This window comes from Zosterops lateralis (assembly GCF_965231275.1).
Source record: "Zosterops lateralis genome assembly, chromosome: 12".
Taxonomy (NCBI): domain Eukaryota; kingdom Metazoa; phylum Chordata; class Aves; order Passeriformes; family Zosteropidae; genus Zosterops; species Zosterops lateralis.
In genome coordinates, this window is record NC_139772.1 from 11,412,910 (window position 1) to 11,429,056 (window position 16,147).

Genomic DNA, 16,147 nt, shown 5'->3' on the forward strand with positions numbered 1-16,147 from the left:
GTGTAAAGGATAGACACAGCATCTGAAACTGTGCTTGAGGACAGCTTTTCTTACCTTCCTTTCTTCCTGAATTTTATGGAGAGATATCCAATCCTAAATAGTTTCATTTTTTCTAACTAGAAGAATCAAGGCCAAACAAAAAGTGTCATCTGTAGAAATAAGTCATAACATTGCAATTCAGATACATTTTTTAAAATTCATCTCTAAAATTATGTTGTCCCTAACACAACAGAGAATCTATGACTCTTATTGCTTTGAAAGATTTTTCCCACTAGAGTGGAACTTGGGTGACAAATAGCCAAGAGCTGACCATCAGAAATAAAATAACAAAACAAAACTCACCACTGCCAAGGTACAGTTTCCCAGGACATCAAGCTTGGCAGGAATTCTGCCAGTTCATGGCCAGCATTTCACCAGAGTGAACTTTGGTTTTCAGCACATTCCTGCTTCTCCACATGCAGGGATCACATCAGCCTTGTGGACAAAGCAGGCTGGAACTGGCAACCTGGCTGTAAAGGTTTCTCACTCATGAAAACCAGGATCCAGTTCCCACAACAAGGACAGGCAGTGGCTGGAAGAGATCCTTTGGAGAGGACCACGACGTGAGCATCCATGTAATAGATGCTTGTAGGAGATGCAATGTGCAGTCCTCCACAGGCCATTTCCAGGGGAAAAGTGAGGTGAGGAAAGGCCACATCATAGCAAGACAGGAGCTCTTGTGCTCAACACAACTGAAAATTTTGCTATTTTGCTGTTTTGCTAGAAAACATATCACAGCTTAAACATTAAAAGACCACAAGAGGACACTATAGTGCCACTTACCTTCAAAGTTTATTTACTTTAAGGAACTTCTGCTTCATTTGTAAAATTATTTATAACTGTATTTGATACATAGAATAGCCATTTCTACAAAGAAACCTTAATCTCATCTTTAGAAACTGAAAAGTTGCTTAGTCTTTGAGATACCATTTCTTCCCTACTTACCCAGGTTCTGCACATTCAAATAAGAACAACTGTGTCAAGGTTTTCTACAACAAACTAGTAAACAGGGCAGTAATTTTTAGTGTAGGATTAAGTTGCTGGAAAAAGTATTACTCGATCAATGTTCAGATCAGTTACATTTTTAGCATGGCTAGATTTGTTATGGCCTATTTAATTTTTAATAAAGGGCTCAGAGGAGAAACTGAGCACAGGCCTAGACAAGATTCTTGAGATGCTGTGTTTATCTGCAGGAGGAAACTCAGGAAGATTAATCCAAAGCTGTATTAAATTTTTTACAAATATTTGTATTCCGGTCTAAAGGAACCTTCTTTTGAATTGTGTGATGAAATTTGTGTTAGCTTCAGTTTTAATCTCACTTAGTTTGATCTTTATCTCTCAGCAACAACCCTCAGGGGAACTTGAATTCTTGTTTCCTGGGCTTTATGTTTTCCTTTAATTGCAGAATCAACAAAAGAAATGTTTTATGAAAACAGACCAGGTGCTGAGAAAGAGCTTCAGAGGAAAATACCCATTATGCAGAGGAAAGAATCATCTTAATGGAGTTTATAAAACAATCTGGGGAGAAGCAAGAGCAAAATTTAGTGCCCTCTCATTTGATTTCTGACTGTTAGGACCAGAGCCTTAGTTGGAAGCAGAAACGTTTTTCTGTTGTAAGATAAATTCTGAACTTTGTTTACTTAGCTTGTTTCTTTTTTCCCCTCCACTATTTGTTGTCTCGTGACGGAAGCAGCTGAACCAAGTCCAAAACCTCTCTGAGGTCACAGTTTTTGGAAGGAGGGGTTTGTTGTTGCTTTTGCTTTGGGGGGAAAAAAACCAAAAAAAAAGAGCTATAATGAAGTTATAAATAAACATGAAGGTTAGAGAGGAACTTTTTTCATTTCTCTGGTGTCAGAAGATTTAAAAAATTATAATAGCAGCAAATAACCCTTCCCATATCAAATTGTTCTATGTAGATGTAAGGCTTTTAGATAAGATAGCGAGACAAAAAATCAAGACCAGATTTTAAAGAAAAAAAAAGGAAGAAAAAAAAATAAAAAGATAATTCTTGAACCACTGAATCAAGCCTTCCAGAACAGTCTGAGTAGGGTCATCCAGGATCACAGTCTGTCCTGAAAAGGGTTCAGCAGATCAACCAAAATACTGCTCTGGGTCTGCAAATTAAATCCAACAAATCTTAAGAGCAAATGAAAGCCACTATTAGTGGGAAGAATCTTCTGGTTATTTAATTCTTTTGTAGTTTAAACATGTTACGTTTTCAGAATTTGAAGCAAATTTGATCATTTCCATATGTATAAATCCAGAGAAGAGTAAACAGAACTGCTGCTTTCAATAGTGAATGGAAGAAATCCAAGTTGCTGCAGTCTCGTCCTGCTTTTTCACTCCTCCCCTAACACTGAGCACAGTTAACCCAATCACTGACACCATCAGCAGGAAACTCATCCCATGAAGGAGGAAAAGTTTTCTGCAAGACCAGCTTGCTGAACCAGCTTATACAGACACCAGTGCTGTCACAAGGAACGGGGGAGACAACGTGGAGCCAGGGACAGAGCAGTGCACCAACTGCTGGGACACTGCTCCTCACTCCAGACCAGGACAGGGGTCCCATGCCTGGCTTTGCCAAGGTGATTCTGTGGTGGGTATGCCCACTGAACCTTAGGTGTAAAATCAAACACAGTTAATAAACTGATATTCGTATAGGTGGCTAGACTTAATGCACAATGTTTGCTGACCTTGAAACAGAGAAATCTGGTGGCGTGTTGCTTGAGCAATCCAATGACGTGCAAGAAAGGATGTTGATGTTGAGCACAGCTGTGCAGCTTGTATCCAATGTAAAATGTGCAAGAGTCCTTCCATGGCCCAGACAAGTCACCTGCTGGGTGGAAGTTTCATACAGGAGCTGCACTACTCAGATTTTAGGTGACAGAACAGTCATGTGTGTCAGAGCAGCAGCAGAGTTTGGAGGTTTGGTTTCTAGCATCACCATTTGCCCAGATGAGACAACTCAGAACTGAAGTTATTTATTCCTGAGGATACTACAGTCCATTAGTCAGGAAAAGAATAGGGGAAGGGCCCTGGCGCCAACCTTTTAGAACCAAATCAATAGTCTGCATCAATACTATGCCTGTAGTTCTTGGCTGTTCATATCACACATGTAAAAGCATGAGGCTTCAATTGTTTAAGATGCCTTCAACTTTGGGTCTTTTGAAAACCAGCCTAAGGTGTTTCATACTACATAGATTTTGAGATTTACAGAAATAATAATAAATATTTTCAGCATTCATGTTAGCACAACTCATTATTTAGAAGAGGTAAGTCATGACTTGCGTTCTTTCATTTGGCAGCCAACAAAGCTTATTATAAAGTTTGTATCTCAGTTATATCCTGGTACTTCACTGATACCAGCAGCCATAATGGAACCTGTCAGCTGAACTTGAATGCCTTCAAATTACCAATGGCTGTTATTAATTTGGGCAGGGCAAAGGCATTCAATTGCAGCATGAATCATCCTCCCATTGGGAGGCAGAAAACAGAGTACAATCATTTTATGCTTGAGTGGTTACAAATGCAGAGTTGTGAATTCTACAGGTTGCTGTCAGGGCTGGAGACAGCAGCACCAGAGTGAAGGGTCACTAGTTTTTCTCAGAGCAGTCACAGCTGTATCTAACATGACTTTACTTTTGAAATTAACTTCTAATAAGATGCCTTTCTACCATGTTTCAAGTTTAAGAAAAATAAATTAGCTGCATCTATTAAGCAAGCTAGAGAACATGGATAATCAGTGCACGAGATTTCATCTGTTGGTTTTGCCTTCTGATTTTGTTTCCCACAAGCAGCTTATTTGAGGCATTCTGAATTAACATTGTAACTGGTAATGGAAAAGGGACATCTAGATCAGGACACGTGTGTGAGAAGTGCTGAGGTTATCCTAACTCTGATAGCCAGGTTCCCCATATCCCTTGTTCTCCATGCTTGAGCTGCAGACAACACTGTCCTCATGGACTCCCTGCAGTGACTGAGCCCTTCCCATGGGCACTTGGATGGGTTTAGCAGTATCTGAATTTAGATGAGGCTGACTCCCTACATCCAGGATTAAACTACTTGAATTTCCTCTGCCTGCTATGGAAGGGGCAACCCTTCCCTCTGTTATCAACCTAGAGTCCTCATGATACTCTGGCCTTCTTTCTGCCACAGGGGTGCATGGTTCTTTCAGGGTCTCATGGGCCTCTGAACATCTATACTGTTTTGTGGGATTACACCACTATCCTTACACAACTTTAAACAATATTTTATTGGAATTTCATGTCTGTGTTTTGCCACAAGGTTACAAGTTACTCATTGAACAAGCAGTCAACAAATATGTGCAATACATTATAGATAAGACAAGTCATATAAAATTTACATATAAAATTTTATGTATCTTTAAGAAAAGGAACATATATTTTTAGTCTGTGCTGTAGTATGGGAAGGTAAAAAATGTGAAGATTAGCAGGCAGTAAAGTGACAACACAGTACAAAGAAAACAGCTGGAAGGAATAAAGAAGCTTCTTACATTTTGTGTAAGGAAAGAAATATCAGAGTATTAGTTCCGAGAAAAGAGACCATGGATGGCAGTTTTCCAATGGCTTATGAGCCTATTAGAAAAAGTACTGATGGGAATTAAACATTTGCCCTATTGAATTCATCATTTTACCAGCAAAACATTTTCTGATGGCAGTCAAGAAATATCAGGGAGGCCAGACTTCTGAATCAGTAATTCCTTTTTTTACATGCATATCCAGGATCAGTATTTATTGAGAAACTATTCTCTAAAAGTTGACTTGTGTACAACTAGATTGTTGTATACGTGGTTTGTAAAGAATTTGGTAACATACAGGAGTATAATTAGAATATATTTATCAAGGAGACCATCTTATGAAAAGAATTAACAAAGCTTAATTTTGAAGCTTTAAAAGAACAGGTTCTTTCCAGAAACCCCACTTGTACACAGAGTGTAGAAATGGATGGTAGGAACAGTCTCAAATTCCTCTAGAGAAAAACTAATGTGCTGGTTTTTCATCCTGATGATGCTCAGCTTTCTCTTTCAGTTATTAAATACTTTGTGTCTTTACAAATGCTTTCCTTAGATCAATTACAGGGCTTTTATTCTACACTAAGGCTAAATTCTGTAGATGTCATATCAGTAAATAAAAATTGGTGTCATAAAATCACAATTAAGAGCAAGTATCATGGGAAAGCATTTACCAACAAGCACCAGAAACTGACCATACAAAGATGTGGTGCTGCCATCTTATAATTTCATAGTGAATCTCAGTGTATTTTGCTAAAATGTCAGTTCTGAGCCTATGGAGAACAGGCCTATCTCAAAATATGCTCTTCTCTGCAACAGGAGCTTCTAACCTCACATACCTTGTGTATTTCAAAACTTTTTTCCAAAGGCCAAAAGAGCAGATTTATAATAAAAAGATCTCTGCCTAATCTCATGTCTATGAATCCACTGGCCATGGTCTGATTTTAGCCAGCTAGAATAGAAATGAAATAATAAAACATGTTACTGATAAGGATAATTGTTTAAATGTCAATAAAGTTTCCACAACCCTCTTACTAACCAGAATTCCTGACTTGTTCTTGCTCCCATCATCAAGAAAATGCTGCAAACAGGCAGCATCATAGAAAAATATAGAAAAGTATAGAAGTTATACAAATATAAAAGTATAGAAATTATACAAATTTCTTTCTATCAAATTATAGAAGAGTATCTACAATGTTGCCTGCACCTGAATGTAAGAGACCTACCTCCACCCATCAGTAAGTGTCCAGTTACCCACTGTCCTGGTCAGGGTTCAAAAATAAGAGTTTGGTACTGCAGGATGAGTGTCTAAAGCTCATTGTAGGCATGAATTTTGAACTGGAAAAGGCTTGTCACTTATCTTGGCATCTTAAGAAACAAAACCCCAAGCAAACCAAAAAAAGCACTCTTCTCCATATGGCAGGGGATGGTCTTCTCTGAGTCAGCCATCAACTATTGATGGAAGTTATATGATTTAACAAGAAGTAATATTTGAAAACTTCTTGGCACTGATATCTTAATCATAATCTCTAGTTCCTGTGTGGAACTGCTGGTTCTGGACTCCAGTATTTATTCCACAATATGGGTACCAAAACCATGCATCGAGTGTTACAGAATTTATTCTTTAAATGTGAATATTTTCCATTAACTAGGTTGTTCCTGGTCCAGCTGGGATGATACAGAATTTATCACTTCAAATTCTACATGCTTTTGCTGCATCATTTATAATTTACATGATTTTTCAAGTATGCAGATGAATCTATAGAAATTGTTATTAAAATTTATTATAGTTTTCCATTAACAAATCACAGAAAGATAAGTAGTTGCATTGCAGAGTACTCCATAAATCTCTCTCTAGACTCCATAGATCTCATGATACATAATACAGCATTAAACATGGTACGAGTGTCATACTAAAAGGTGGTGCCACAGCAGTAGATCCAAAGGACCTGGAAGGCTGAGGCTGAGGCTTACGTAGGTCCAGGCGACAGGAATTTTGTACTTCTTGCAGAATTTCACTTTCACCTACATCCATTTCTGCAAAAGTGTTCCGCACCTACAAAAATTCAAAAGGTTGTCCCCGAAAGCCAGACTGGCGCAGCAGCAACAAGCTTTATGCAGCTAGCAAATTCAATGCTATTTCAAGTTACCAACTCGAACCGTATTGCAAAACCACATCTGTATGTGAGGAAATCAACATCATTATTCTGCTGTTTGCATTCCTGTGAAACACTTCCCAGAAGTCAGCACAGATACAGGCAAGAGTCACAGGTCTGGCTGCTCTTTGTCTTGGCTATCTCCACATATGGAGCAAATAAACTCGTGAGCTTTCTTCCCTGAAGTGAGCTCACACTGTCAAGACAGAGCTTCAACACCTCTAATTTAGAAGGGAAAAAACATTACTAAATCCCACAGATTGGTTAGGTGTGATGGATTTGACCCTCTTTGTAATGTCAGTCTGCCACACAATGAAGTCAGCATTATGTAGGTATTTTGGCAGGTTAACTGGAATAGTACAAATTTCCCTAATTTCTGTTCATCCAACATGCCCAAAAAAGACAAGGAAGAAAGGTCACTGTGAAACATCTGTTGTCTATAAGGCTTTGTGTGTAATATCTTCTTGCTTATCCCTGTAAATAAAAGCAGTAGGAGGCAAGCAGTCTGGAAGTTTCAGCAGAGGCATTTGTAGAAGTTACCGTTGGGAATGCCTCAGTCTCATCCAGTCTCCTTCCCTCCTCTCCTCCCTCATCCTTCTGGATTAATTTCTACCATTTATACTTAACTCTCATTGTGATCTAGCTGTTATGTTTATGGCTTGTTAGTGATCTGGTCATGGCAGAAGCCTTTTGAACAGCAGCCCAATCCCATGACAAGAATTAAATTGATTTGCAGGAGTCAACATTCCTTCCTGCCCCAGCGAGCACAGCCAGACTGCGATGCTGGGACATCCGCAGTTTCTCCAAACCATGAAGTGATTCCATTTAGAAGTCACTGATGTGTGCTTATCAGATTACTGCAGAGAGAAAAACTTACAAAGACCTTTGTCTGCTCTCTCTCATTTTCCTTTATGCTGCTGATGCTCTCTTGCCATCTTGGTTTCTTTCCCAGCGTTTGGATTTACTGAATTAGGTGCTTACATTCCCTCCTATCTCTCTCATTGAACAAAAAAAGCCCTCCAAAACAAAACACATAAAACAAACCAAAAAAAAAAAAATAAACCAAAGAAAAAACACACCCAAAAAATAAACAACAGAACACCAACAGTTCCTCTTTCCCTCTTAGTGAGAATCAAGATTCAGTTTGGATTTTAATCTTACATTTTCTACTTCCCTGAAGACACGGAGAAAGTTCTCCCTTAAGACTCCTTTCAGTTCAGTTTCATTCCATCCTCTTCTGAGAAGTTCCTCTATCAAAGAAGGGTATTTTGAGACATCTTGCAATCCCTCGGGAAAGCTGTTGGCAAGAGTCACACAAGAGCATTCAACACACATCACTGACAAATTGGAGAGAAAGGTTTCTAAATAGTCTTTTGCACATATTGACTTTTGATATGAGCTCACTTTGGACCCAATTCTTCCTCTGAGTGTTTGGCTGACAAACAGAAACAGGACTGGGACACAACAAATGGGTTTTTCTTCACATAGGACCCAATAAACAGAATACAATTGGAATGAAGCTGCACTTCTATAGAGGCAAAACAACAGGATGGAAGGATATTAGAACAAAAGAGGGGAAAAAAACCCAGAAATTCATGTATATGTTAATTCACACTTTCCATCAGGCCTTTAGAATAAAAGGAAAGAATAAACTTCATCATGAAGTCAGGCAATCCACTCATGTAACTGAGAACAAAAGGAAATTTAGAATAATAATATTGGTTTGAATTAAGCCAATTGTTTAGGTAGGGGAAAGAAACCTATTCAGAGCCCTCACTGAAGAAATGACAAAAAGCAGAATTGATCTATGCCTTGTGCTAATTCTTGTCAGGATAAAAAGAATTTAGAAATAAAAAGCTGCAAAACCTGCATTAAACAGCAGTTTTAAGTTGTATTTCCATGAGACTTTGACATTGAGATAATTAAAATTTTTGTTATTTTTCTGTTCCACGAGGATCCATTTTTACATTTGTAGCACTGCTTTATGCAGTTCTAAGAAGGAATCATTGTGCCCATCTTTCATAGAACTTGATTTAGCGTCCATTACAAGATAATCTGATACCAGTTTTTTTAGTCTGCCTGCTTTTTTTCCCTTAAATAAATCAAAACCCACGTAATTTAAGGGGCAGATGTCAATGTATGTATTTTACCAACCGTTCCACTCCATCATAGTCACCACCAATTCCGATTGATTCTGAACCTGCAATTTCCTTTATATGGTCAAAATGATCTGAAAGAAAATGTCAAGAAAACAACATCTAAGCATCTGGCAAAAACAAAATTCACACATATTGGCACTGGGTAACAGCTCTCCTTAATCGTGGGTTCTTGATCAAATCCTTTTTAAAAAAGCCAAAAGAGACCCCATCAGGCAGCAACCTTCAAAATAACAACTACACTGATGAAATGCAAATGAGGAAAGAGACATGATTATCACAGCACATTCATTCCTAATGAGTAGCCCAATTATACCAATAGAATTTTCATTATCCATTATATACTTATGTTTCCCATTCTTAATTATATAGGCTTAGGTGTTTTCCAGAAAGTAACAACTACTTTGGGATTAATGGTTGTTGGCTCTGTTTGTGAGCATCGCATCTTCCAGCTACACACACATCTTGTATATTTTGTTATTGTTTAAGGAATATTGGCTCAAAAAGTACCTACAGCTCATCTAAGGCGTGGATGGAATAAACAAGCAGGGTAATTTACATGACCTTGAAAATGATGCATGCACCAGGATATTCATAGAAATTCGTAGAACCCACAAAAACGACAGGATATTAACATCAAACCTGCAAGGGTAGAAATATTAACAACTTTTCTGCCACAGGCCAGTACATCTGCATTGAAAGTCACCATGATAATTCCCTTGTTCTTTTGCTGAAAGATATGAAGAGACAACAGGTGATGAGTGAACACTTGTGCCCTGCAAACTTCATGGCCATCTTATGTAGAATCTTCTACACTCATCCATCAGTGAGAACAGCAACACTAAGTCAAAGTTCAGATGGCAACACAAGGCTTTGCCTCCTTGTCCTTCCCCTGGGTTTATTTTACATTCATGTAGACTGAATCAGCTGAAGTGCAGCAACTACATCAAACAAACTCAACCAGAATTTCAAAGTATTTGCAAACACTTAATTTTTGTAGTCAAGGGCTAAACACAACAGAAAGAAACTGTCTCAGAAGAAATTGTAAGCTGCTGCTCAAGGATCTGCTTCTAAAACGAATTTGGGGATTAGGAGATGGAAAGTAAACATCATGATTTGAATGCACGTTCACTGCAGCTCATGCAAACATTGCCATTAAAACAAAAACAAAACCCCCAAGAAGCAAAACCAATAAATTCCTTCCGCCAAAAACAAACCCAAGAACGGTATCACTCACCAGTTGCTGGAGGATATCATCAGGAACATTTCTTGAGTGATTACAAACAGAAAATGCTGATGAGTGGCTGAAAATTACTGGTGCTTTTGAGATATTGAGTGCAGCTTTTGCTGTGGAGTATGAAGTGTGAGATAAATCTATCAGCATACCCAGACGATTCATCTCCTTTACCACTTCCTAAAACAGATGTACAGACAACAGTGTCAGTATTAAGTTTCCTGAAAGGAAGCCATTTAGCTGGTATATGTAAACAGATAGATTAATTCTGCAGCTGTTAGCTGGTCATAAACATGTTGTGCCTGTATTGGTTTCTATGTACCTATTAATCCATTAGTGATTTATTCACTTATAATTAGCCAGCATACCACCACATGCTCAAAACTTAGAAAACTTAGTCAATCTAAAAAAAGTCACTGGAAGTATTATTCACATCCTGCTGCTTACGTATATGAATTCCTACATCTAATCTGTATTAAAACAGTTGTAATTAAATCTAACATCTCTTTTATGTTAATAAGTGTCACAGGGAATTTGGTTTGACTAAATCCTGATCGCCTCCTAACTATCAAGAATTTACAGTAATTAATTTTTAATGACAATTTGTTTTTGAGAAGATAAGGCCAGAAGTTATTAGTTGCATGGCAGATTGCCCAGATTAGCATCTGAAAGAGGTCCTTACTTGGCCAAATGCAGTCAGACCAATCACACTAGGATAAAAGTTGTGTATTCCTTTAGATGATGATTCAGACCTTAAAAAAGGGAGTGGGAGAGAAGAAACATTATTCTGGAGAATACAATATCAGCAGCTGAAAACTTTTACGTTACACACAAGAAAAATTATTACAGTGTTACATAGCCAAGTGTGGGGATAATGAGCTACATAAGAGGTATCTTGTTCAGGCAGTGCTTTTTATGTTCACAACTGCTTTCAGGTTCACTAACGTTGATGTTTGTGAAGGAATTTAGGACAAGCAAATTGTCAACTGTTCAGATTATGATCATAAAAGTGCTACATAACGGATGTAGTCTCCCACTGTGCACATGGCAAATGATTTACCCCGAAAACCTATAACCTTGATGTGGTTCAAAGTCTTTCACAGGAGAAGTTTGTGTCTGAATCTATAGCTCTCCCATCATACAGATGCCACTTCTTTGCATTAGAGAGTCACACAAAAAGATGCACAATAATTATTACCAAGGAGTGTTGCAGGAGTGTGTTAAAGTCATGTAACGAACACCCAGGTCATAGTACATCCTCAGCGTTGCCAAACTGCTGTCAATGGAGTGGCCACCTTCAATTCCAATCAAACATGCAATCCTTCTACTGTCAGAGATACCTGGAAAACACAAAGGGAGATTATTCCAAGGTAATTCCATGGCAGATAAGAAGCCGGCACTACCCGCAATTTGTTTGTGTAAATTACAAGCAATAATAAAGACATTTGCATAGAATTGGAGTTTACAGAGTACATGTTTACAGGGCAAATTTTCTCATGACTGCTGTGGACAGTCAGTGGCTGTGGTTCAGAGGAAATGTTGAAGTTACTCTTTAAAGCAGGGTAACTTGTCTGGTTGCATCTCTCTGTATATACCTCCTGCAATCACATTTTAAAAAATTCTTTTACAAGAAGGAGCATCACCTTGGGAAGTCATCACAAGTTCCAGCTCTTCATAGCTGTTACACATCCTCTTGACAACATCGATTTGCTCTAAGGTCAGGCGCACAGCGTCCTTGTTCTGAGCGCTGCAAAGAACATACACTGACCAAAACTGAAAGAGACATTGACAGGTAAACCAGATAACTTGTGTTTTGGCTTGGAAACTTCTGTTTGCTCATAGTTCAGGAGCACAGACCAAAATAACTTCCTACAGTTTACAAAGGAGTTGCCACTATAGCTTTTTCCCCAAAGAAAGAGTTATGATGAAAGGCAAGAGCACCCACTCCAGACATGATTAGCCTCCTGATACACTCAGCTACTCCACAGTACATGCAGGAAAGCAAATATAAACTTCCTTTAATTTGTATATTACAAAACAAATGCTGCTGTTTTGACTAAAAGTACCTGAATTATAAACCCCAAACTTTTGAAACACAACTGTCATGGAAGAGTGTCTGTGGCTATTCAGTTCTATTATTTTTTCTTTTTCGACATAAAGAACCAAAATCAGGGTTAGAAATACTTTTGTGGCTGGGAATGAAACAAATGTAGAAATACAGTCTGAGCCTCACCACCACAGCAGTACATACCTGAGCTCCCACATAACCAGCCTGGAGTTTCACAAGGTTTGTGTGGGTCCTGTTGAGTTCTCTTAAATTGACTCTACTGAGTCTATTTTGGTAAAGTATTCTCAGCTGCAGTACAAAGTCATTGTGGCTGGAATGGAAAACAAATAGGGCTTGTGGTAGAAATAAATTGTTTCCTTTCTAACTCAAGTGTAATTTCTTCCACTGTTTGTAGTCCCTTAGTCCATTGATTGCCAATAATCCTTGCAGCAATCGATGCCTAAAAGTCATTCTGCTTTTCTGCCTTTTCTGGCTCCCACCCCACCCCACCCCACCAGTGAGCAGGTTGGGGGTGTACAAGAAGTTGGGAGTGGACACAGCTGAGACAGCTGACCCCAGCTGGCCAAAGGGATATTCCAGACCATATGAGTCATGCTCAGCATATAAAGTTGGGGAGAAGAAGGAGGGCAGGGAACATTCAGAAACATGATGTTTGTCTTTCCAGGAGAGCGTCATGTGTGATGGAGCCCTGCTTCCTGTGGATGGCTGAACAATTTAGTCATGAGAATTAGTGAATTAATTCCTTATTTTGCTTTGTTTATGCATGACTTTTGCTTTCCTTATTCAGCTATCTTTGTTTTCCTTATTAAGCTGCCTTTGTCTCAACTCACAAGTTTTCTCACTTTTCTGATGCTCTCCCTCAGCCCACCAGAGGGACAGGTGAGCAAGGACTGTGTGGGGCTCAGTTGCCACCTGGGGTTAAACCTGGCCAGAAAATCACAACGGTGTTTAAAATAACACAATCCTACATTCAGTACTCTCTGAACCAAAATTCCTTCCCAATATGTCAAGCAAGAGCAGCTCAGTGCTATGTGCTCCTAACAGCCCATGCCTCTGCTAATCTACACACTTCAGCATTTCCTCCTCACTTGCCAGGACTCACAAAGAGGCTTTAGTTGAACATATTTTATATACCCATCGATCAAGCGTGCATCTTGCATCAGCTCAATAGCTCTTTCTCTCATGGACTTCTCACAGCTGAATGGCACAATATCAGAAAAGATCATCAGCAGCCACAACAATTTTGCCGTATTTCTCATCATTTCCATTTTCCAGTGGAAAAAGTGCTAGAGCACAGAGATACCACAATTGTTCGCTGATAACAATGAAACAGCAAGATTTCCAGTCTGCAGAGGCTGTAGGCTTAACAGTGCAGAGTTGAATGTCCCTCCTTCTGATAAGGCTGGTGTGAATTCTGGAGGAGGAAAGAAAACAAACAAACAAATAATAGTAAACAGAAGGGAAGGTAGCATTGGAAACTCTGAAAGTGCTACATTCTCCCTAAGATTTTAAGGTCCCTGGCTATTGTGCTCTTTTACATATGACCTCTTTTTAAACTCTGCTGCTGCCACCAGCTCAGTGCTGAAGAGAACCAACTGCTCAGAGTCAGAGCTGGCAGGATGAGCCTGCTACACCCTGCACTCACACCTCCCAAAAACAGCTTCCAAAAGAGCAGAAGATACATTTTTCATTATATTAACTTGCTTGTTCTCTTTCTGTGGGAAACCTCACACTGAAATGAGCACTGAAACTTTTTTCTGAGGAGGCTGAGAAGTGAATTGCTTCTGAGTAAACTGTCTTCTCAAAACACACAGAAGATCAGATGAGATGAAAGGAACAGTGACTGCTAGAAACACAACAATCCTCAAAATCCTTCCTCCAATAGCAATACAGTCTTAGAATAGAAGGTTTTCTTCCATAAATACGCATCAGAAATAGACATGCATTGTGAGACCCAAAAACTTTAGTGGCACAGCACTTCTACCAAACCATAAAGATTAGAGAGGAATCAGAAGTTGTTTCTTTTCTGCTCTGTGGCAACCATAGAAATTTCCTTCAAATGTCAAAGCACAAATACAGACTTACCCTTTTACCACAAATGCAGACTTTGTTACCACAGAGAAAAACAAATCTTTGCATCTCTAGTCTAGAAAATGTTAAATTTGTTTGTGGCAGCTCAGCATGCAAAATGTTAAAAAGTCAAAAAACTGCCCAAGCAGAAGAATTCTGACAAGTTTATACCACAAAGGCAAATTAGTTTCTGTAGGCATGTTTTGGTGGCAAATTCCTCAAGCCAAAATACAGGACAGATCTGGAGCCTGAATCTCTAGAACTCTGCCAGATCCTGACAAAAGGACTCAAAAGGAAAAACTAAGATTTTATAGTTTACTATCTGCTTTGGCCTCATATGCATATAAAAGTTTGTATAAAGTGTCAGTTCAAAATGCTTAAGGAGAAAGTAGCAAACCTTGTTCACACAATAAAACTCTTCTGAGGCTATAAAAACTCATACACACTGTAGATTTTGGTCCAAATATTTGGTTTTTTCCTGAATTCAACAGCAATTCTCAGGAAGATTTTTCAGCAGAAACTATGTGTTATTCCAGTGGTTTGACTGCTAAAATAAATTATTTTTATCCATACATTACCAAATCTCTTTTCTCTGTGTGATTACAAAAATGCAGTTCTTTGTAGCTACAAGAATTTTCTATAGATTTGCTATATTAAAGTATCTTCTCAGTTTCAAACAAAATATTCTTTATGCTTTGCCTGTAAGACTTATTTGCCTTTGAAACTGTTTAGGTATAAAAAAAGACTCATAACTAAATCATCATTCAGAGATCAGTACTTGAAAACTAAAGGAGTATTGTAAGCACTACACAGTATTAAGGACATAGCATATTAGCATCCCTATTAAAACAACATTTTAAATACCAAACTCACACAGCTTTTTCCCATGCTGACTGAGCAGAGCTGAGAGGTGGAAGCTGAAATAAGATTTATAGCTTTTCTTTTGTTTATCTAGAGGCTCCTTGGAGCAGTTACCTTCTTCAGATTACACAGCCGGGTCGAAATCCTCATTCCGCTTGTTGGATACAGCAGCTAAAGCTTGGCACTGGACTTGTTTGGCATCACAGCAGCAACCAGGAAACCTCCTCTGTTTCTTTAGCTCGTGTCACAGGCTGCACACACAACAGGCATTTGGAAATTGCCACTTTGTGAGATGTGAGAGCGGCGCTTTCAGCTCAGCTACACCCACGTGGGAGCCCCACAAGGCTCCTGCTGTGCCTCGATAAAAACCCAGCATTTCCCCCCTCTCGTGGCAGCCTGGCTGTGCACTCCACAGTGCCTCTGTTCACTAGCAGATGATGTGTTTAAATCACTGTTTGTATTGTTCAGAAATAGGTGTCTCTCAGCACAGAATAATTTAGGTTGGAAGGGGGTTTTGGTGGGATACCCTCTAGTCCAGCCACCTGGTCCCAGGTAAGGTAACTCTAAAATTAGATCAGATTGCTCAGGACCTCACTCAGTGGAAGTTTTGCTATCTTCAATGAAAAAGATCATACAACCTTTCCTTTCCAGGCCCCTGTTCCAGTGCTTGCTTATTCACACTGACTACACTTAAGCCAGTAAATATCTACCTCTTGTTACTGTATTTTATTCAGGACTTACAGTTCCATTGCATTATTTTTGTAGAGCTCAAAATAGCCACAAGCTACTGGTAACCTTTCCAAAAATAATTATGTCTCTGAACCTACTGTGGCTTTTCACTCCCTTTCAGACATGAAAGTTTGGAAACAAAGAAATATATGCAAAACCTTGATGCTAGAGTTTCACAGGAAGTAAGGTTTGCTTATCAAGGTTTTTATTTCACTTCATATTTTTTACTGGAAACCAAAAGGGCATCATGCTTTTGTTTATGTTTCCATTGTGGAGAAATGACCAAGTCTCATGATCAAATCA

General features: G+C 38.8%; 1 protein-coding gene across 2 annotated transcripts; it reads right to left on the reverse strand.

The window, feature by feature from the left end:
* Positions 1-4,397: 4,397 nt before the first annotated feature.
* LOC310914023 (dipeptidase 2-like) lies at positions 4,398-15,389 on the reverse strand. 2 transcript variants are annotated; one of them, XM_083869914.1, is made up of 11 exons: positions 15,230-15,389; positions 13,319-13,598; positions 12,368-12,494; positions 11,760-11,889; positions 11,315-11,456; positions 10,799-10,868; positions 10,120-10,296; positions 9,525-9,612; positions 8,881-8,956; positions 7,888-8,023; positions 4,398-6,626 (listed from the first exon to the last, which is right to left on the reverse strand). In XM_083869914.1, the coding sequence occupies exons 2-11, from the start codon at positions 13,450-13,452 to the stop codon at positions 6,441-6,443; spliced, it is 1,266 nt and encodes a 421-aa protein (XP_083726040.1). In that variant the 5' UTR covers positions 13,453-13,598; positions 15,230-15,389; the 3' UTR covers positions 4,398-6,440. The 2 variants fall into 2 exon arrangements, with proteins under 2 accessions (XP_083726040.1, XP_083726041.1); XM_083869915.1 differs by lacking the exons at positions 13,319-13,598; positions 15,230-15,389 and having other exon boundaries at positions 11,760-11,863; positions 12,368-12,656.
* Positions 15,390-16,147: the final 758 nt, after the last annotated feature.